Consider the following 24,201-nt stretch of genomic DNA (forward strand, 5'->3'; position numbering starts at 1 on the left):
TCAGAGGTGTATTTATAGTTTGTCGCTTAGCAGTCAATAAAAAGTTTAAGCGTAAACGGATATACGCTTGTTAAAAAACACGGCTAATGTACAAAATTTTAGCAGCAATGTTTTATATAATTTGCAAGCAATAACCTTTCTTATTTAACAATAAATTCCGTTTTTTTTCAATTATCTCTCCGCAGCCACACACCTCTCGATAACAGTCATATTGCTTATCGATATTCCATTCTCCTATCAGCACAAATGACATTACAAAAACAACCGTGTGTGAATAGACAGCACAAAACGGACTGCCAAATGGGAAATTTTTCGTGATTGTCAACAATTGAAAATAGACTTTAAAAATTTAACAAAGAATTGTATTATAAAAATAAAGAAAAATTAAATAAAATACGTTCACATTTCCGCCAAGAGAAGTCAGTAGTGTAGCAGCAACAAAAAAGAACAGCAAAAAGTTGGAGAGAATGTCTTCAATGTCGCCATCGGAGGTGAGTCTGAAGAAGAAAATCTGATGTAGATGGCTCTTTTGCCTTGTTTAGCTTTTGTTTTTGTGGTGTTGTGAATGACCTAACCAAGAAATGCAACAGAACGAAAATCAATGCAATTGCTGACAAAGCAAATAAACAGACAGCTGGAAAAAACATTGCCTATGGGCGGTGGGATATGATGCAGAATTAACTGTTATAGTTTAGCGGTGGCGTTTGTTTGACGTTCGGACATTTTCTGTTCTCCAAATTGTGTTTGGTGTAAGCATGCCACCTAACATTATGGTAAGATGCATCATTTGCATAGATCATTCATCGATTTGGACCTTATTCCACTTGAGGCACCGGTTTATTGTGCTCTTTAAGTGCTTCAAGGATTTGGTAAACGCAACACAAAGCTTCACAGCCTTCCTCAAACCAATTGTCAATCTCGCTTATCCTTATGGTACGTGTAACCAGTATGTGCCAACTATTCCTTAAAAACTTCAGCAAGTGTATTTATCGCTACAAAAAGAACACAAATAAGAAGAGGCTAGCCAACTTACTCCAAGTGCTGTAAACGAAACACTTTTGACCGGCTCTGCTTAAGACTGTCAAACCACGCGAGGCGCAAATACTAGGACAAATGAGATAGCCGTTAATCTGGGAGTTTAGCATATCTATGGAAGGCTCCACATTTGAACGGGCACCTAAATGCTGACATAGTACCAAATGCTCTCGAAGCCCAACATTAATTTCGTTGCGGTCTAACCTTGTTGTAACTTCTTTGTTTTCGTTAGAATATTTCGATGACAATTCGTGAATTAATTGAATCTGATTTTCTTCTTTTGTGATTTTTTTTTTCTACATGTGCATGCATTTATATGTTTCTGTATATAAAATAGACACGTTCCCTTTGTTGCAATTTGAATGACACACATTTTGCTTATCTCCTGATAGTGTCAGTAGTATCTTAATGCGCAATTAACTATAGTTTTTCGTATAAATTACAAACTTTGTGTCTTTTTATTCCTTTATATTAACTCCGTTGTTGTTGTAGCTATACAGACACCCCCGAAATTTTTGGAGAGCGTTATCGATGTTGATGGTCCTTTGCCGGATATAGATCCCGTACGTACCGGCAACAAGCACCATTATGGTACAAGGCCCCAGCGGGTTAGGGGCATAGAATATACCCGCGGAAGGTATGGCTGTCCTAAGAGGCGACTAAAATACTAAATTTATTCAAAGGGTTGTATAGCGCAACCCTCTCAAGGGGTTGCCAGTGCAATATATAGCTTCCCCAAACCAATTTTCGGATGATTTCTTGCGAAAAATTTTTTGAGGAAGAGAATGGCAGTACATTTAATATGCCAGCGGATTTTATTGATAGCGTCTGGGGCAAGATATTTTGACATTTTTTACCAAACGAGAGAATGCAACAGAAGGATGGGCATGCAAAAATTTTAAAGCATTTGGAGAAAGGTCAGCAAATTGCGCATGTTATCCCCTCAAACCTAATATTAGTTCTCAAATTACTTTTTTATTCATTCAAAATTGTCCGAAGCATGGTATAAAAAAGAAGGTAGTTCCACTCAAAATTTTTTGACGTATTAGGGGATTTTTGAAGTTTCATAATGTTTGTTGTGTAGCTAGAAGTGTTGCCATACCGTTACTGTTTAAGGCGAAATTGTGGTTTTTCGGGATGGAAATTTCCTTCAGCATGAAAACGTAATGGTCATCTGAGACAATAATAATATGCTTTAGCACGATTTATGTGCATACATATCGATTGAGAATCCAGTAATACATGAAATTTTATTGAAAAATAGTGGATAATAACTCATACATTGGTTAATTACTCATATCTTTATGGCAGCTTGACCCCTAGGCAAAAAAAAAAATACACGAAAAATCCTGTTTTTCTAGCATGGCCCTATAATCATACCGCTACATTGGATATTTCTCAAGGCATGTTGAGAAAAAGTGTACCTCGAAATCCCTCAGTGAGTGGTAGGCGTTTAATTTGTTACGTTTGTGGGACGCCACTTCCATGTCAATGCTAAAAGGGTACAGAATGTGTATAGGCGAGGCTTGCCCCAAGGTGACCCCTGGTAAAACTGGCAAAAGAACTCTCATAACTAGTGGTTAACGTACAGAGCTACAGGGCAATGTTCTCCCTAAAAATGGTTTAAAAATTTCCTCCTCAAGCGCTACGCTTGAATTATACAATAAATAAAAAAATCTGAACTTAAAGCCAATTTATCACCATCCAATTTCATAAAAATTACGTTTAAGTATGCTAAACTCTTTAGGTGACAAACGTGTATGTTTTGTCAACTTGTTCTGAGCAAACGTACGGACACTTAAGAAGGCTATATTATCTTGCTTTGTATACTTCGATGCACGTTTCTTCCACGAAAGCAATGTTCGTGAACTCGAAAAACTTATTAAAAACCTTCTTTTCTAGGCTGATATTTCGTATTAAAATATTTCCAATGCATGCGGCTCATTTTTTCTTTTTTCTTTAAAATAACTGAAAGTAATTTGGTTGTTGTTGTTGTAGCGATAAGGTTGCTCCCCGAAGGCTTTGGGGAGTGTTATCGATGTGATGGCCCTTTGCCGGATACAGATTCGGTACGCTCCGGTACCATAGCACCATTAAGGTGTTAGCCCGACCATCTCGGGAACGATTTATGTGGCCACATTAAACCTTCAGGCCATTCCCTCCCTCCCCACCCCCAAGTTCCATGAGGAGCTTGGGGTCGCCAGAGCCTCGTCTGTTAGTGAAACAGGATTCGCCGCGGATAGGTGAGGTTGACAATTGGGTTTGGAGAAGCTATATATTGCGCTGGCAACCTGAAGGGTTGCGCTACACAGCCCCTTGAATCTGGTATTTTAGTCGCCTCTTAAGACAGGCATACCTACCGCGGGTATATTCTGATCCCCTGACCCTGATCACCTCCCAGTTGAAAAGGTTGACCACATCCCTTAATTGTGGTAATCTAAATTGTTTTAATGAAATCTAAAGTGTGGCTCAAATGCTAAAGTTGTCTTATAGTGGGAAATGATATTTCTCCAAAAAGACGGATAAAGTATTTTGGTCGCATCCGTTAATATGAAATCCATCAAAATTAGAAAAATTCGTAACATTTTTCAATCTTGTAGCTTGTTTTTGGTGAAATTGTCATTGTCCCCGCAAAAGTCAAATGGCTAACGTCACACTGAATGGAACTACCTCAATTTTTTGTATCATGGTTCGGAGTAAACAATAGCCGTGTTTTTTTATACACGCGTTTACGTTTACGTTTGCGCGTAAAAAAACGCCTATCCTCGCTTAGATAATGCTTAGGAGACCCATCTAGCGGCAGTGGTTAAATAACTAGCTACAGCCACAGGATGTACTGAAAAGCGGAGACACAACCCTCTGATGGATTTAGGGTATAACATATAGCTGAATAAGTTGCGATGAATTGTGGACACACATAGAATACATAGAATTAGTGTAGAGGGTGAAACATATACACATATTTCAGTTACATCTGATTATAATGCGTATTGAAATTTAGTAGTACACATTTTATGCGCAGCAACTTCAGAGGTGTATTTAAAGTTTGACGCTTAGCAGTCCATATAAAGTTTAAGCGTATAGACGTTTACGTGTAAAAAAAAACACGGCTAATGTCATCAAAAGTCATTCTATGACTGACGTAATCATTGTGAATGAAACTAAGTGTGATATCTTATCTGTCAACTGCCTGACAGGATGCTCAATATGGCTACTTTTTAGCGTTTTGACAGGGTGTTCAATATGGCAGCGCATAGGCCGGCTATCTTCAGCGGGTGTTAGAAAGAGATACAGAATGAATTTTGACGTCTATGCAGAAGATATCACACTTAGTTTCATTCACAATGGACGTAATTTTCGAAGCGGTTGCAAGCTTCTACTAATCTCTGTTTTGTCTAAAAATACTTCATACTTATGGCGTTTTCTTTTCTGAAAATAATGTCACCCTGTTGGTTCTTCTCAGTCCTATAAATTAATGTGTTCCTTTCACAAATTATTTTGTACCGAATAAAAAAGGGTCACTTTTACCTGTCAATTTAGCCGCTTAACAAAGTTGGAACCGAAGAGTGCAATATGAGGGTAAACATTTTCCAGAAAAGAAAACGCAATTAATCAAAGAGTTCACGCTTTTACTTGCTGACACTTAAAAAGCAATATAAATATATAATTATATGTGTCACTAGTGGCTGCTAGGTGGTTATCAAATAGTGCGATCATACTGTTCTACATTCATTTATGTGATGTACACGGTAAAACATTTTAGTATAAATGTTGTTGTGGATGTGTATTATATCCACAGCTAAGTGGAAGATCACCATATTTCATCTGTCATTCAAAAACGTTCTATATTAAAATTTGATTAAAGAACGTCCTCAGATTTCGGTTGAAGACCGATCTAGCTCAAAATTTGTTACATAACCTTCCAATCTCAGCTGCTAAAAATGATGAATCTTTATTAAGATAGGGCGCTTTTAATAAAAGTTCTAAGATAGGTCTATCATCAACTGAATTCTTTCCTTGTGTTGATCTTACTTAATGAAAGTACCCACCAGACTCAACTGAGAGGAAAACTCACATTTAAATACTTAAGAATATTTTTCTAGAAACTCAAGCAAGAAATGGGGCATTAAAGTTTACCTCGTTTTAAAGAAATTGGCCTGAAATCGATCCAACTAGAAGTTAAGACATTAATATAGAAATGGCTGTTTAAAGCGATTAGAATATTTCCACGGCGAGGCATGTCTTTAGTTAGAGACGACTAAAATTGGGTACAGTAAATAAACAAATACTGAAATGTATCCTTTAGGCTAAAGGTAGTTTTGTATTGGCCTAACTAATGTTGTAAAACGGGTAACATAAAGGTTCCCAGCTTCTTTGAACCACCATTTCACGAGTACTTCAATACCCTAGCTTTTCAATAGTAGCCGTCTTTTTTATACACGCGTATACGTTTACGTTTGCGCGTAAAAAACGCCTATCCTCGCTTAGATAATGCTTAGGAGACCCATCTAGCGGCAGTGGTTAAATAACTACAGCTACAGCACAGGGTGTACCGAAAAGCGGAGACACAACCTCTGATGGCCATAGGGTATAACATATAGCTGAATCAGTTGCGATGAATTGTGGACACACATAGAATACATAGAATTAGTGTAGAGTGTGAAACGAAGACACATATTTCAGTTACATCTGAGGATAATAAGTATTGAAATTTAGTAGGACAAATTTTATGCGCAGCAATTTCAGAGGTGTATTTAAAGTTTGACGCTTAGCAGTTCATATAAAATTTAAGCGTATAGACGTTTACGTGTAAAAAAAACGGCTAGTTTCAAGCTTATGTTAAGAAAAAAGTAAAGCGTGAATGTGACTCCAAAGTTGCAGAGATTTTTATTCGTGACTGTGACTGAACAGTGATTGAAGAGCAATACCATCAGGATCACAATTCGCAATTACGCTTTGCAGTAATCGTTATCAAAGATCCGTAATCATCACAGATCCATAATGTACATATGCGGCAATTTTTTATTAGATGTCACAGTAAACTCCAACTGCGACGTCTTTCCCTATGCGAAAAAATCACACTTGAAGCTCAATTTTCTAGCGGTGTATGTATGTACGTACAATGTGGCATACGTGACATAATACTACTGACGCGCTTTATTTAATCAGTAGCAAATTTCAAATGTTTACTATTTTTAATTGCGAAATACAATTTCTTTATATTAGCCGTGTTTTTTAACACGCGTATATCCGTTTACGCTTAAACTTTATATTGACTGCTAAGAGACAAACTATAAATACACCTCTGAAATTGCTGCGCATAAATTTTGTCCTACTAAATTTCAATACGCATTATACTCAGATGTAACTGAAATATGTGTCTTTGTTTCACCCTGTACACTAATTCTATGTATTATATGTGTGTCCACAATTCATCGCAACTGATTCAGCTATATGTTATACCCTATGGCCATCAGAGCGTTGCGTCTCCGCTTTTCGGTACACCCTGTTGCTGTAGCTAGTTGTTTTACCACAGCCGCTAGATGGGTCTCCTAAGCATTATCTAAGCGAAGATAGGCGTTTTTTAACACGCGCAAACGAAACGTATACGCGCGTGTTAAAAAACACGGCTATTAATTGTATTAACTGCATGCATAGTAACACAAAAGTTCAATGAAATGTTATCAGTTCGCCATTGAATATATATATCGTTTACACATTTACTTGTCATATGTTTCATTGCAACGTGCATTCAAAAACTAAACTAATAAGGCTTAAATATTTTATTTATTTTTTAATATTGGGCCCTAACCGCCTAAAACATCTAAGGGCGGTTTTCAAGATTTTCAATTGGTCACTTATTACGCAAATTCCTGAGCCAGATAAATAATTGTGAATGTAAATGCAACAACTACGATTTGAGCCAAATAAAAGTCTGGGTCAATTGTGACAGATAATTTGTTAATTTCTTATATTTAGTTTGGCAACACTGCCTTTAACAAACCAACATTTTCAAAAATGGAACTCGTGAGAATTGAGCGTGATACGGAGCTAGAAAACTTACTGGATAATGGCTATTTATAAGTTATCGAAATTCGTTTGTCCCATGCTAACTGAAGGCACGGCACAATGAAATTTTTAATATAGGTGCGTTTAACACAATCTTATGCATTCCAGTAACATGGCCAAAATCAACCAAGTGGTTGCGTTTATAAATATGAAGGAACTTCAGACTTGGCAATTGAATTGGAATTTAGCCTTACCCATTCGCATACAAAATTTCGCGAAGCACTGTTATAAACATTCTTCCTATGCAACAAAAATACTTGCTAACATATTTTGTGTCGTATTCATGTGTTATATTGTAGTTTTTAATTGCGAAAAATGTTAGAAAGTTACCAACGAGCGGGAAAAATTATTTCAATTGCAAAGTGTTCCAGCACCCTTAGCCAAAGCCATTGTCAAATTCTTCTTCTTATGCTTTGCTTGCAACAAAATTTGGGGGTTGGCTAGTTTTCCATGTCAGATGGCGCCAGTGTTGCTCAATCTACCGCTCTCCATAAAAATATTTGCAATCTACTCATGATAAAATTTAGTAAAACGCATCTATATGAAAAACTGCCTATGTAACGTGGCTTTAAGCTGACAATTTTCTACGTTTCTTTTGTTTCGTGCCTCCACCAAAGAGGATAAATACAATAAGGGCCGTCACTCGTTATTTTTTTGGCATTTACTCGATGTATACTGAGAGGTAGTCGCTACTTTTTTTTTGGGCGAGATGTTTATAAATGTCTTCTATACATTTTCGTGGGGTATTTCTGTCTATTTTTCGACTGTATTTAATTAATTTATCTAGTTCTCTTTCCAAAAATCACAGTTGCACAAGGAGCCTACACGACATGGGTAAATGCGAGACAATTAAAAATGTCCCTCTCAGAAAACATTCGGCATCAATTTTTTCAATTTCCAGCGAGATACTCGCCACAAAATAACGAGTGACGGCTCTTATTGTATTTATCCTCTTTGCCTCCACAACGAGCTGACTCGCTAGAGGTGGTTCTTGGTGTAGAAAAAAAATCGGAATCTCCAAAATTTGTTTATAATTATCGAAGAGAAGAACTTATATGAGAAATCTATTTACTTAACTACGGATTAGGAGTTGCGTTCGACTATTTACTTAATTACGGTATAGAAGTTGAGTAAGAAAATGAAAATATCCTGGCTATATGTGAGCTAGGTCTAAACACCAACTGTTTGATAATTTTACACTTTGTTTGCATTTCATTTTTTTATTTTATTGCAACTTAATCATGCATTTGTAAATTTTGTTATATTTTATTTTTGTATTTAATCAAATTTGTATATCTGCTGGTGGTGAGTTCAAATCACTGATAACAGAATTGTGCGATATAGCTATTGAATGTTAAACGAAGATGATACGAAATCCATAAAATTGGTTTACTCATGCGAAACGCCAAAAAACATTAAATGGGAAGCATTCTGATTATCGGAGTCAAGTCGTCATTGTGCGGTTTAACCACACGCCCGTGAAAAAAGCGCCTTTACGGTATAATGAAAAATATTTGTATGTTGTTTATTTTTTCTCAAAATAATTAATAAAACAAGTAAGGAAGGCTAAGTTCGGGTGTAACCGAACATAACATACTCAGTTGAGAGCTATGGAGACAAAATAAGGAAAATCAATCTGGGGTAACCCTGGAATGTGGTTGTATAACATGTGTATCAAATGAAAGGTATAAAAGAGTATTTTAAGAGAGAATAGGCCATAGTTCTATGGATGAACGCCATTTAGGGATATCGCCATAAAGGTAGACCAGGGCTGACTCTAGAATTTGTTTGTACGATATGGGTATCAAATGAAAGGTGTTACTGAGCATTTTAAGAGGGAGTGGGCCTTAGGTCTATCGGTGGACGCCTTTTCGAGATGTCCCCATTAAGGTGGACCAGGGGTGATTCTATAATGTGTTTGTACGATATGGGTATCAAATGAAAGCTGTTAATGAGTATTTTGAAAAGGAGTGATCCTTAGTTCCATAGGTGGACGCCGTTTCGAGATATCGCCATAAAGGTGGACCAGGGGTGTTTCTAGAATGTGTTTGTACGATATGGGAATCAAATGAAAGGTGTTACTGAGCATTTTAAGAGGGAGTGGGCATTAAGTCTATAGGTGGACGCCTTTTCGAGATATCGCCATTAGGGTGGGCCAGGGGTGACTCTAGAATGTTTGTACGGTATGGGTATCAAACGAAAGGTGTTACTGAGCATTTTAAGAGGGAGTGGGCATGAGGTCTATAGGTGGACGCCTTTTCGAGATATCGTCATTAGGGTGGGCCAGGGGTGACTCTAGAATGTGTTTGTACGATATGTGCATCAAACGAAAGGTGTTACTGAGCATTTTAAGAGGGAGTGGGCATTAGGTCTATAGGTGGACGCCCTTTCGAGATATCGCCATTAGGGTGGGCCAGGGGTGACTCTAGAATGTTTGTACGATATGGGTATCAAACGAAAGGTGTTGCTGAGCATTTTAAGAGGGAGTGGGCATTAGGTCTATAGGTGGACGCCTTTTCAAGATATCGCCATTAGGGTGGGCCAGGGGTTACTCTAGAATGTGTTTGTACGATATGGGTATCAAATGAAAGGTGGTAAGGAGTATTTTAAAAGGGAGTAATCCTTAGTTCTATAGGTGGACGCCTTTTCGAGATATCGCCATAAAGGTGGACCAAGGGTGACTCTAGAATGTTTGTACGATATGGGTATCAAACGAAAGGTGTTACTGAGCATTTTAAGAGGGAGTGGGCATTAGGTATATAGGTGGACGCCTTTTCGAGATATCGCCATTAGGGTGGGCCAGGGTGACTCTAGAATGTGTTTGTACGATATGGGTATCAAATGAAAGGTGGTAATGAGTATTTTAAAAGGGAGTAATCCTTAGTTCTATAGGTGGACGCCTTTTCGAGATGTCGCCATAAAGCTGGACCAAGGGTGACTCTAGAATGTTTGTACGGTATGGGTATCAAACGAAAGGTGTTACTGAGCATTTTAAGAGGGAGTGGGCATTAGGTCTATAGGTGGACGCCTTTTCGAGATATCGCCATTAGGGTGGGCCAGGGTGACTCTAGAATGTGTTTGTACGATATGGGTATCAAATGAAAGGTGGTAATGAGTATTTTAAAAGGGAGTAATCCTTAGTTCTATAGGTGGACGCCTTTTCGAGATATCGCCATTAGGGTGGGCCAGGTGTGACTCTAGAATGTTTGTACGATATGGGTATCAAACGAAAGGTGTTACTGAGCATTTTAAGAGGGAGTGGGCATTAGGTCTATAGGTGGACGCCTTTTCGAGATATCGCCATTAGGGTGGGCCAAGGTGACTCTAGAATGTGTTTGTACGATATGGGTATCAAATGAAAGGTGGTAATGAGTATTTTAAAAGGGAGTAATCCTTAGTTCTATAGGTGGACGCCTTTTCGAAATATCGCCATTAGGGTGGGCCAGGTGTGACTAGAATGTTTGTACGATATGGGTATCAAACGAAAGCTGTTACTGAGCATTTTAAGAGGGAGTGGGCATTAGGTGTATAGGTGGACGCCTTTTCGAGATATCGCCATTAGGGTGGGACAGGGGTGACTCTAGAATGTTTGTACGATATGGGTATCAAACGAAAGGTGTTACTGAGCATTTTAAGAGGGAGTGTACATTAGGTCTATAGGTGGACGCCTTTTCGAGATATCGCCATTAGGGTGGGCCAGGGGTAACTCTAGAATGTTTGTACGATATGGGTATCAAACGAAAGGTGTTACTGAGCATTTTAAGAGGGAGTGGACATTAGGTCTATAGGTGGACGCCTTTTCGAGATATCGCCATTAGGGTGGGCCAAGGTGACTCTAGAATGTGTTTGTACGATATGGGTATCAAATGAAAGGTGGTAATGAGTATTTTAAAAGGGAGTAATCCTTAGTTCTATAGGTGGACGCCTTTTCGAAATATCGCCATTAGGGTGGGCCAGGTGTGACTCTAGAATGTTTGTACGATATGGGTATCAAACGAAAGCTGTTACTGAGCATTTTAAGAGGGAGTGGGCATTAGGTGTATAGGTGGACGCCTTTTCGAGATATTGCCATTAGGGTGGGCCAGGGGTGACTCTAGAATGTTTGTACGATATGGGTATCAAACGAAAGGTGTTACTGAGCATTTTAAGAGGGAGTGGACACTAGGTCTATAGGTGGACGCCTTTTCGTGATATCGCCATTAGGGTGGGCCAGGGGTTACTCTAGAATGTTTGTACGATATGGGTATCAAACGAAAGGTGTTACTAGCATTTTAAGAGAGAGGGGGCATTAGTTCTATAGGTGGACGCCTTTTCGAGATATCGCCATTAGGGTGGGACAGGGGTGACTCTGGTATGTTTTTGTACGATATGGATATCAAATTAAAGGTATTAATGAGGGTTTTAAAAGCGAGTGGCCCTTAGATGTATATGTGAAGGCGTTCTCGTGATATCCACCAAAATGTGGACCAGGTGATCCAGAAAATCATCTGTCGGGTACTGCTAATTTATTTATATATGCAATACCACTAACAGTATTCCTGCCAAGATTCCAAGGGCTGTTGATTTCGCCTTGTAGAACTTTTTCATTTTCTTCTACTTAATATGGTAGGTGTCACACCCATTTTACAAAGATTTTTCCAAAGTTATATTTTGCGTCAACAAACCAATCCAGTTACCATGTTTCATCCCTTTTTTCGTATTTGGTATAGAATTATGGCATTTTTTTCATTTTTCGTAATTTTCGATATCGATAAAGTGGGCGTGGTTATGGTCAGATTTCGCCCATTTTTTATACCAAGAAAAAGTGAGCTCAGGTAAGTACGTGGGCTAAGTTTAGTAAAGATATATCGGATTTTGCTCAAGTTATTGTGTTAATGGCCGAGCGGAAGGACAGACGGTGGACTGTGTATAAAAACTGGGCGTGGCTTCCTCCGATTTCGCCCATTTTCACAGAGAACAGTTACCGTCATAGAATCTATGCTCCTACCAAATTTGAGAAGGATTGGTAAATTTTTGTTCGACTTATGGCAATAAAAGTATTCTAGACAAACTAAATGAAAATGGGCGGAGCCACGCCCATTTTGAAATTTTCTTTTATTTTTGTATTTTGTTGCATCATATCATTACTGGAGTTGAATTTTGACTTAATTTACTTATATACAGTAAAGATATTAAATTTTTTGTTAAAATTTGAATTAAAAAAAATTTTTTTTTAAAAAGTGGGCGTGTTCTTAATCCAATTTTGCTAATTTTTATTTAGCACATATAGAGTAATAGTAGTAACGTTCCTGCCAAATTTCATCATGATATCTTCAACGACTGCCAAATTACAGCTTGCAAAACTTTTAAATTACCTTCTTGTAAAAGTGGGCGGGGCCACGCCCATTGTCCAAAATCTTACTAATTTTCTATTCTGCGTCATAACGTCAACCCATCTACCAAGTTTCGTCGCTTTATCTGTCTTTTGTAATGAGTTATCGCACTTTTTCGGTTTTTCGAAATTTTCGATATCGAAAAAGTGGGCGTGGTTATAGTCCGATATCGTTCATTTTAAATAGCGATCTGAGATGAGTGCTCAGGAACCTACATACCAAATTTCATCAAGATACCTCAAAATTTACTCAAGTTATCGTGTTAACGGACGGACGGACGGACGGACGGACGGACGGACGGACATGGCTCAATCAAATTTTTTTTCGATCCTGATTATTTTGATATATGGAAGTCTATATCTATCTCGATTCCTTTATATATGTACAACCAACCGTTATCCAATCAAACTTAATATACTCTGTGAGCTATGCTCAACTGAGTATAATTAAAAGTTTATTTTGCTTAGTTGTTGATAACGGCGTTTCGTGTTATTTCCTTTACATTCCTCTTTTTATACTCAGCTGAGCAGAGTAGCCGTTTAGACGGTTAAGCGCCAATTAAGTAAGTAAGTAAGAGCAGAGCTCGCAGTGTATATTAATTTTGTTCGCATAACGGTAATCCGTAACGGCATAAACTTATCGAGATAGATATAGACTTCTATATATCAAAATCATCTGAGCGAAAAAAGAAATTCATTTATCTATGTCCGTCCGTAAACCCGATAACTTGAGTAAATTTTGAGGTATCTTAATTAAATTTTGTATGTATGTTCCTGGGCACTCATTTCAGATCGCTATTTAAAATGAAGGACATCGAACTATGACCACGCCCACTTTTTCGATATCGAAAATTTCGAAAAACCGCGATAATTCATTACCAAAGTCGGATAAAGCGATGGAACTGGGTTGACCTTATGAGGCAGAATAGAAAATTAGTAAAATTTTTGACAATGAGCGTGGCACCGTCCACTTTTAAAAGAAGGTATTTTAAAAGTTTTGCAAGCTGTAATTTGGCAGTCGTTGAAGATATCATGATGAAATTTGGCAGGAACTATACCGCTATTACTATATGTGTGCTAGCAAAATCGGATGACGAACACGACCACTTTAAAGAAAAAATTTTTAAAGTCAAATTTTAACAAAAAATTTAATATCTTTACAGTATATAAGTAACTTATGTCAATATTCAACTCCAGTAATGATATGGTGCAACAAAATACAAAAATAAAAGAAATTTTCAAAATGGGCGTGGCTCCGCCCTTTTTCATTTAATTTGTCTAGAATGCTTTTAATGCCATAAGTCGAACAAAAATTTACCAATCCAATTTGGTAAGGGCATAGCTTCTATGCCGGTAACAGTTTTCTGTGAAAATGTCCGTAATCAGTTGAAGCCACACCCAGTTTTTATACACAGTCGACCGTCTGTCCTTCCTCTTGGCCGTTAACACGATAACTTAAACAAAAATCGATATATCTTTACTAAGCGTAGTTCACGTACTTATCTGAACTCGCTTTATCTTGGTATTGAAAATGGGCGAAATTCGACTATGACCACGACACTTTTTCGATACCGAAAATTGCGAACAATGAAAAAATTCCATAATTCTATACCAGATAAGAAAAATTTTATGAAACATGGTGATTGGATTGGTTTTTTGACGCAAGATATAACTTTGGAAAAAACTTTGCAAAATGGGTGTGACACCTACCATATTAAGTAGAAGAAAATGAAAAATGTCTGCAGGAATCATGGCAGGAATACCGTTCGCGGTATTACATTATAAATAAATTCGCGGTTCCCGACAGATGATGTTGTGGGTCACCCTGGTACACATTTTGGTCGATATCTAGAAAACGCCTTCACATATACAACTAAGGGCCATTCCCTTTTAAAACCCTCATTAATACCTTTAATTTGATCCCTTATCGTACAAACACATTCTATAGTCACCCGTGGTCCACATTTATGGCGATATCTCGAAGAGGCGTCCACCTATAGAACTATAACCCACTTCCTTCTAAAATACTCTTTAATACCTTCCATTTGATACCCATGTCATTTAAACACATTCCAGGGTTACCCTTGGTTCAGTTTTCTACATGGTGATTTTCCCTTATTTTGTCTCCAAAGCTCTCAGCTAAGTATGTAATGTTCGGTTACACCCTAACTTAGCCTTCCTTACTTGTTTTGTAATGATTTTTGCATTTATGGCAAGTGCATTCACATGCAGATGCACAAATAAACAAATTTTAATTAAAAAAAAAAAAACTTGTTTTACTTTTGTCACAACTCAGCTTTGATGTATGATTCAAGCCGAGTGAAATTCTCCACAAAAAATTCCCCTGATACATATGTATATCAACATTAATCCAATATCAGCAACCGGAGATTTATTTTGTTTCAAAGCAAAAATATTAAATTTTCTTCTAGCAAGTTATGGGGTGTGAATTACATTAGACTGTCCAGCAAAGGAATTCCTTTTAAAAAATGTATGAGAGATTCCAAGAGAAGTGAATTATTTTTACTTTTTTAATAACAGATCCGTTTGATGTTTGTCCGCAAATTTCAGTACAAAATTGGGAATATTGCATTGTATTTTTGAGTATTTTCCGATGGGGCTAGAGTCCTGAAACTTGAAACGTATGTACTTTAGAACCCGATGAAAATGCGAAATGCGGGAAAAAACTGCCACTAGGTGGCAAAAAAACCGTGTTATTTTAAAAAATTGTTCTACCGTGGAAATTTTGTGTTCGAACTTTAAGACTTTGAACATAGCTTAAAGTTCTATTGAACCAAAATACATATGTACTTAGGATCAATATATTTAGATATCTTTAGGAAATCATCCAATCAAGTGGAACCTTGCGATTCCTTTTTTTCCCACTGAGTTAGAAATTTGAGACCTTACACTTAAATCCAAGCACCGTGGCAATTAAACAAAAGGAATACTAATTTACACTAGGCGGCACACGGGTGGAGATATTTAAACTTTGAAACTTTGAACATTCCTTGGAATTCTATTAAGAAAAACAATTTCACTAAATGGGCCAGAGATCAAGATATTTAGTGATCCTTGGAAAATGCATACAGAACATGTGGAATTTTACGATCGATTTTTATTGACTCTATCATAACTTAAGAGCAAATTTAACTAAAATATAAGAATTGAATATTAAGTCTGTCAAGACCTTTAACACAGTTGAAATGTTGCTTATAATTGTTTCACCCGTAACGACGGAAAACTCCTATGACTTTCCAAAGTCAAGTCGAGTTAGAATGAAACTAACTTATTACCAGCCTTGTATCCTCAGTTAACCAATCTTTAATACAATAATGCTTTTGATGGGTGTTTCTTAAAAAATACAGAATTTACGGTCCAATCAATCTTCCAACTCTCGCAAGTCGTAGAGAAATGCTAGGCGTATTATTCATGGCTAAACTACTGAATGGACTGATTTCTAGTCCTTTTCTTATGAACGAAGTAAACTTCAATGTCCCATCACGAGCGTCAAGACATTACAAACCTCTTCTTTTGAGGCAGTGTAGAACTAATTTCAAATTAAATGAAGATTTTCGGTGTTTGTGTCATGATTTTAACACTCATTCTAATTCATTTGATATAACGGATTCACTTTGTAGCAAAAAAAAACTGTCCTATCCTATCTTAACTCGTTACAAAAACCAACAAACAAAAAAAAATCTATATAACAAGTTCACTTATTTAACAATGTAGTATATGTATTATTTCCACCTGTAATGTATAATACTCAGCTGATGATTTTTATTCTGTAGCTGAGCAGTTTTAGATCTCAACGCTCAACAACTCGGCAAAAACAAAAGCCGTGCGTCATGCGGATGCGCCCCTCGTATCGTTTGGGTGGGTTTGGAGTATATTTATTTATTTTTTTAAATTTTTAAATTTTTTTAAAAATAAAAATAAAAAAACAGTGCATGCCCTGACTGCATGCAAAAATTTCATTTTCAAATCACTCCCGTGAAGGCTCCCAAATCTGCTTAAGTGTTATTGGTTTCTGTCACAGAAATTTCTCTTTTCTGAGGCGTAGATCATATAATTGAAGGGAGCAAGCCAAGATGCAATCCCATCCCGTTTTTTTTTTTTCAGAAAATTATGTTAACCCGATGGCCTCAAAGTCTACATCTCCATGCAATTGGGTAAGGCAAGGCCCTCAGCTTTCCGTCTCAAACTTATTTCCAACTCCATTCATTAAAAAAAATAAATGAAAGGCGCGATAACCTCCTACTTTTTTTATGCCAACTCCGAACGGCATCTGCAAGGCAGATGAGTTTTCACTGAGAGCTTTTCATGGCAGAATTACACTCGGAGGACTAGCCAAACTCTGCCGAGGGGGGCCCCGTTTAGAAAAATTTTCTTCTAATTGAAAAAACTTGTTTCTAAAATTTTTGATGTTGCTTTTCCCGGGGCGTGAACCCATTATCTTGGGTGCGGTAGGCGGAGCACGCTACCATCACACCACGGCGGCCGCCAATTCATTCCTTGAGGGAATATAAGTGGTGAATGTGGCAACGGTAGCGGAATCCTACGCTCAGTAGTCTGTCCTGCAAGGGATAAAGTTCAACTCGGTCAAATGCTGGGATGCCCTTAATGCAGAGGCTTATATCCCGCATCACGTAGCGGTATTTCCGCCCTGCAAGTGCAAGTATAGATGCTTTACGAAGGGCCCCGATCAATCCATCCATCGCCAATCGTTGTACTGCTTTCAACCTTTTTTCGGTGGAAGAAGTGTCTAGTGCTTGAATAAACTTCGCACAAAAGCTGTTGCTTTTGACTTGACCGTTAACTTAACAATTATTAATATGACCCTATGATTATCAATGGAAATAGTTAGAATAACAGATTTTCGTTTGAATTACAGTGAAGACTGTTGATATGATCGTCATTTCTATGGCATCATGGTAATAAAAAATAAAGTAGTAAGCGCCGTGTACGTAAGTTTCTCTTTAAAATCGCTGATTTATTTGCTCAATATTAGCCGTGTTTTTTAACACGCGTATATCCGTTTACGCTTAAACTTTATATTGACTGCTAAGAGACAAACTATAAATACACCTCTGAAATTGCTGCGCATAAATTTTGTCCTACTAAATTTCAATACGCATTATACTCAGATGTAACTGAAATATGTGTCTTTGTTTCACCCTGTACACTAATTCTATGTATTATATGTGTGTCCACAATTCATCGCAACTGATTCAGCTATATGTTATACCCTATGGCCATCAGAGCGTTGCGTCTCCGCTTTTCGGTACACCCTGTTGCTGTAGCTAGTTGTTTTACCACAGCCGCTAGATGGGTCTCCTAAGCATTATCTAAGCGAAGATAGGCGTTTTTTAACACGCGCAAACGAAACGTATACGCGCGTGTTAAAAAACACGGCTATTGATAGTTGCTCGCTGTTGAAATGACCAATGAAATCAGCTCTTTTAACAGAAAATTCAGTGAGATTTATTAAGAATATGTAATTTTTACAAAGTAGTGCTAAGTTGACCACAATAGCTTATCTTCTGTTGAATTGACTAAACAAATTTGTTCTCTTGACAAAAAGATCGGTTAAGTTAACCCTAATGCGATCAATTTTACCAAATGTCTGTTAATTCAAAAATAACAAACTCGATTTACTTTTTTTACCAGCGTCATTTCCATGGGTGTAGTATTTATATCATGCGTGATCGTGTGCTACGACGTGTTTCCAGATTTGTTATAGATTATGTTGACGGTTGGCGCGTGATGACAAAGACAAATAAAGGTGATGGATTTTAGAAAAAAAAATCGATTGTGTTCGGTCGAATCATCAGTTATCAGTTGGTGTTTCAACGCCTAACGTCTTCAGTAATGTTCATGCATACTTTTTCATACCTTTCACATGAGCCAAAATATGAAATCCCAAAAGTCATGCTTATATAACATTTTTGGGGCAAGTAAATAAACTATTTGGCTGATAGCGTGTTGCATGCAATTTTTGTTTGCTTCATTCATTATATTTGCTGTAATCAAATAAAAAAAATCTACAATAACACTTGTATGTACACTGTACATTGTACAGTGTACATACATATTTACTAAAAGTGCATTGCATAAGGACCTAAGTGTGTAGGTACCGTCTACGTGCCAAGATGGGAGGGTATCTGTAAACGTCGTAACATTTCTACTAGGTAGCAAATTATTGTCACCATTGCAACAGCATTAAGCCGAATACAAGGAAATGTTGACAATTGACAAGCTACGTAAAAGCACTGTTTCACATTAAATTAGACGTTGTTCCACTACAATGTTAGAGAAAAGAAATATGTTTCCCGGAACGACATAACGTCCATTGTTATTATACATTTTTATAACAAAGCAAAAAAGCTTTCTTTTAAGGCATTGCGTTCGAACAAATCCTTAAGAAGAGTAGCTATAGTCTTTATTTAATATGGCGCTAAATAGCTGACAAATTAAATTAAGGTTTCTCTGCGAAAACTTGCGAATTCACTTCTAATTATATTAAAAAAAGCTTCTCAATATATACATTTGTACATGCCTATACATACAGCAGCGAACAGCATGGAAATACATATTTAGGTCGATGACAGGTATAGAAATGTTATCATTGTATTCTTTGCTGTTCGTACCACCAAACTTTTCTGGAAATATCCGACATCAAGTTTTATCCACTATTAACGACCCTGTTCGCCACATTATTTTTACTTCTTTAACGGTTTTTGTTGGTTCCCTATTCTCAAAAGTTTTGCTTTCATCTGAACCCAATATCGCTTAACTGAGGTCCGTTGACAACTTTTAATGTGCTGGACGTCCAGCTAGACCCCCCCCTCATAAGCACTAGGCCAAACAAAAAAATTTTAATTTTTATGGAACTATTTAGCCCATAAATAGCATAAAATTCTGCAACTATCCCGTTTCGATTTTGCCGTCTGAGGTTATATGCCACCGCTCCCCCTTGCCACCCCTTTGTTTTTCTGGACAGACCGCAGCTTATGTTAGAGCACATAAATAGCACATAATCCCACATTTCAATTTTTTTGTTTGACCTAGTGCTTATAAGGGGGGGGGGGGGCAGGGGTCTAGCTGGACGTCCAGCTGGATCCCCCACTTTTGAAGTTTTAAAAAAATCATTAAAGTTGTCAAAAAACCGAATTCTTTTTGGCGCTATTGAGCACATAAATAGCACATAATTCCCACATTTAAATTTTTTTGTTTGGCCTAGTGCTTGCGAGGGAGGTCTAGCTGGACGTCCAGCTGGACCCCCCACTTTTGATGTTTAAAAAAAAAACATTAAAAGTTGTCAAAAAAACGATTCGTTTTTGGAACTATTGAGCTCATAAATAGCACAAAATTCTGCACATATCACGTTTCGATTTTGCCGTTTGGGGTTATATGCCCCCGCTCCCCCCTTGCCACCCATTTGTTTTCTTCGACAGACCGTAGCTTATGTTGGAGCACATAAATAGCACATAATTCCCACATTTAAATTTTTTTGTTTGACCTAGTGCTTATGAGGGGGGGGGGGGGGGGACCAGCTGGAGTCCAGCACATTAAATTCCACCTGGACCCTCCACTTTTGATGTTTTAAAAAAACAGTAAAAGTTGTCAGAAAACGAATCGCTTTTAGAACTATTGAGCCCATAAATAGCACAAAATTCTGCACATATCACGTTTCGATTTTGCCGTTTGGGGTTATATGCCCCCGCTCCCCCCTTGCCACCCATTTGTTTTCTTCGACAGACCGTAGCTTATGTTGGAGCACATAAATAGCACATAATTCCCACATTTAAATTTTTTTGTTTTACCTAGTGCTTATGAGGGGGGGTCTAACTGGACGTCCAGCTGGACCCCCATTTGGAAGTTTTAAAAAAATCATTAAAAGTTGTCAAAAAACCTAATTATTTTTGGCACTATTGAGCACATAAATAGCACATAATTCCCACATTTAACTTTTTTGTTTTACCTAGTGATTATGAGGGGGGGGGGGGGTCTAACTGGGCGTCCGGCTGGACCCCCACTTTTGAAGTTTTAAAAAAATCATTAAAAGTTGTCGAAAAACCGAATTATTTTTGGCACTATTGAGCACATAAATAGCACATAATTCTCACATTAAATTTTTTTTGATTTACCTAGTGCTTATGAGGGGGGGGGGGGTTCTATCCAGCTGGCCCCCCCACTTTTAAAGTTTTAACAAAATAATTAAAAGTCAAAAAACCGAATTATTTTTGGCACTATTGAGCACATAAATAGCACATAATTCTCACATTAAATTTTTTTTGATTTACCTAGTGCTTATGAGGGGGGGGGGGGGGGGTTCTATCCAGCTGGCCCCCCCACTTTTAAAGTTTTAACAAAATAATTAAAAGTCAAAAAACCTAATTATTTTTGGCACTATTGAGCACATAAATAGCACATAATTCCCACATTTAACTTTTTTTGTTTTACCTAGTGATTATGAGGGGGGGGGGGGGTCTAACTGGGCGTCCGGCTGGACCCCCACTTTTGAAGTTTTAAAAAAATCATTAAAAGTTGTCAAAAAACCGAATTATTGTTGGCTTTATTGAGCACATAAATAGCACATAATTCTCACATTTAAATTTTTTTGTTTGACCTAGTGCTTATGAGAGAGGGAGGGGGGGGGGGGGGGGGGGGTCCAGCTGGACGTCCAGCACATTAAATTCCAGCTGGACCCCCCACTTTTGTGGTTTAAAAAAAAAGCATTAAAAGTTGTCAAAAAACGAATCGTTTTTGGAACTATTGAGCCCATAAGTAGCACAAAATTCTGCACCAGCTGGAAGTGGAAAAGTACTTAAATTTTGAGCACAAAATTTTTTATTTTGGGAACAAATTAGCACATAATACCTGGCCTACCAAATTTCGAATCCATCGTAGGGAGGTCCAGCTTGACGAACCTGCTTAACTGGCCGCAACTAAGGCACGTTGGGTGCATTGAAGTTTTTCCTAACATAATTTACATTGTTATCTTCGAACAACATTTGGGTGGAGCGAGCGTAATGCTCTGAAGCCGTGTGCGTCCAAAATATAGATTAGCCATTGTGACGACGTAAGAATGGCAGTAAACGTTTTTGAATACACTCTCTCACGTAAATTTCTTGGTTTATGATATTCATCGTAGAAAACGGCCCACATTATTATGCCCACATTTACACATAGCTTGCTAATTTAAACCTTTACGCCAAACTTTTCTATCAAGGTGGTTTTTCCGAATGAAAATATTCTCTCCAAACTTTAAGCAGTAGATCTGGATATCTGACAACACACAAATTTTTGTTTCCCAATTTGATCTCATAGAGCCTCCATACAAGGGAAATATTTATTGACGTCTGTTTTTCACTTCGTTTTGAAACATTTTTCCCTTGTCAACGTTTTAGTACCATTTCTCCGTTTGATTCGTGTGACTTATACAAGTGTGGTTCCGACGTTATTTCAAAATCAGCGATAGAATATTATTCTCCAACCGGGCGTCAGATGATACCTTTGGGCGGCCACTTCTTGGCTTGTCCTTCACTAAGCTTGCCTTGAAGTGCTAAACCATTATTAGGGCAGTGTAATAGTTTTAGTGTATTGTAAATTTTTTGTAACTAACATTGGGACTACTCGTCCAAATGTACAACATTTTTTAATGTAGCTCTTCCTTACACATTTTCCTTGTTGTTGAAGTCTTGACTTAAAAAGCTAATATATTTTCAAAAATTGTTATAAAACACCGATTCAGAAATAATTTATTCAAAGCTTACTATGGCATTACTAAAAAACTTACAGGTACCTCTAAATTTGCAGAACCTTCTGTACCAGTCCTTATGCAAAGTATAAGTTAAAGGTATCTCGAAATTCGTATTGATTTCGACAATATTTTTTTCGTAAGATGTTTCAAATTTTCTTTGTATGAGGGAAAATCCATGGCGGAACGATACAACGTGGCAGCATGGTGGCATACCTACAAACATAAATAAAAATTTCATGTACTTTGTTTTTGTAAATTTGATGGACAAATGTGAAATTTGTACTGCGCCGGAAGTTGATGTATCAAATCAAATAAAAAAAGTTTATAATCAGCTGTCCCATGCTGTCACCTTGTATTATTCCGCCATGGGGAAAATCAAAACAACCTTCGGAAGAAGCATTTTCAAAAACCAATACAAATTTTGACTTGTACTTTGTTAGACAAAAATTCATTGGGCAACAAAACTGCAAACTCGAAAAAAATCAGAGAGCTCCAAATAAAAATTTAGAAATTTTCGTAGAATTTTCTCGAAAAGTTTTTTAGATTTTTTCTCAAAATATTGAAAATAAAAAAAGAAGAACTCAATTGATGAAACTCTATAAAAATTGCTATTGCTATTTTTCTGTTCGCTTCTGTATATTCACACATAGTACTGGCATATGTACATGAGTGAAAGTAATTAAAATATATTCGGAATATATACAGAGGGTTCGTAGTAAGCATATGTTCAATTAGAAAAATGGTTTTGAAATTAGAATTAGTATGTAGCTAAATGGTGAATAAAAGGAATAGCAACAAAAAGGCAATACTTAGAGACCAATCCCAAAGCGAGCAGCGGGGCATTCATATGGCTGGGTGGTTAAAGGCATCTGCCTTTACACCAGTATGAAGTATGAATGTTGGAGATTCGAGTTCAATACTCAGCTCCCGAGAAGCTAGCTGATGAAGAAGTGAAATTTGGAAACATGTCCTAGTAACCATCGCCGTTTGTAAACTTTGCAATTTGTCTCTAATATCAATAACTAAAATTTTTACCTCTTACAATTATTTGCGATCCCTGGAATTTGCATATTCACAATTGAACATCTTCCCTCATTATCATGTATACGCCACGTTGTATCAGCCAGTAAAACCACAGCATCATTTAATCATGTCGTTGACAGCGTAAAATAATTTATTGCCATGAACCAAACTAATCTCTTATCGAAATTTATTATTATTATTGCTTATACTCTACTCAGCCAACTCTACGAGATGACTCAGCCGAGTTGCCTCGTTTAATGTGACCACTTGTGTGTTTTACTAAATATTTATTTGAATTTTGTTGATTTTTTTGTTTCTATTTTCGTTTTGTGTTTTTGCTATAAAGTTATCTTTCCACATTTGGTTTATACACGCATGACCGGCTAGATGGCTGGTCAGTTCCACCACACATTGGCCAGCTGTTAAGCTATTCTCTTAACCAGTTCACGAGCTGGTTATAAAACTTGTTCAACCAGTTGAGTTAATGTTGCTCTCGCTATTTGATGCTACAGTGTTTTGTTAGAGATGAAAAGTGAAACTTCAACTACTTCATAATATAGCTTTTTTCATAAGCTTCTAAATTTTTTCTGCTTACCTTTATATATATTTAATTGAAAAACAACAAACTAAGGAACATAGAAAAAGTTAAGAAGTGAGAGAAGAAATTACGCCCAATATTTCATACAGCAAATACGAAACTTTCATGATTTATGTATGTAGAAAAAAAAACCAAAAATTATAAAATGCAGATAAAACCAAAGAAAATAAAATTCAAAAATTGGCACAAACCAAATAATAATAAAAATATGATTGAAGCAAAAAAAATTAATGAAAAGTTAAATAAAATGAAAAACAATGAAGACAAATTAATAAAGTAAATACAAATTTATTTATAATAAAAAATGTATTTAAAAAAAGTTGAACAATAATAATT

At 37.0% G+C, this 24,201-nt stretch overlaps 1 protein-coding gene across 1 annotated transcript in view; it reads left to right on the forward strand.

Moving 5' to 3' along the window:
• The first annotated feature begins 276 nt into the window (after positions 1-276).
• The window catches only part of LOC137244951 (ubiquitin-conjugating enzyme E2 W), a 112,765-nt gene continuing 88,840 nt past the window's right edge, over positions 277-24,201 (forward strand). Inside the window, exon 1 of the mRNA XM_067774739.1 lies at positions 277-491. Within this exon, the coding sequence (XP_067630840.1) occupies positions 468-491 (24 nt within the window). The 5' untranslated portion in view covers positions 277-467. The remainder of the gene's footprint in view (positions 492-24,201) is intronic.

This window comes from Eurosta solidaginis, chromosome 3, assembly GCF_040869045.1.
Source record: "Eurosta solidaginis isolate ZX-2024a chromosome 3, ASM4086904v1, whole genome shotgun sequence".
Lineage (NCBI taxonomy): Eukaryota > Metazoa > Arthropoda > Insecta > Diptera > Tephritidae > Eurosta > Eurosta solidaginis.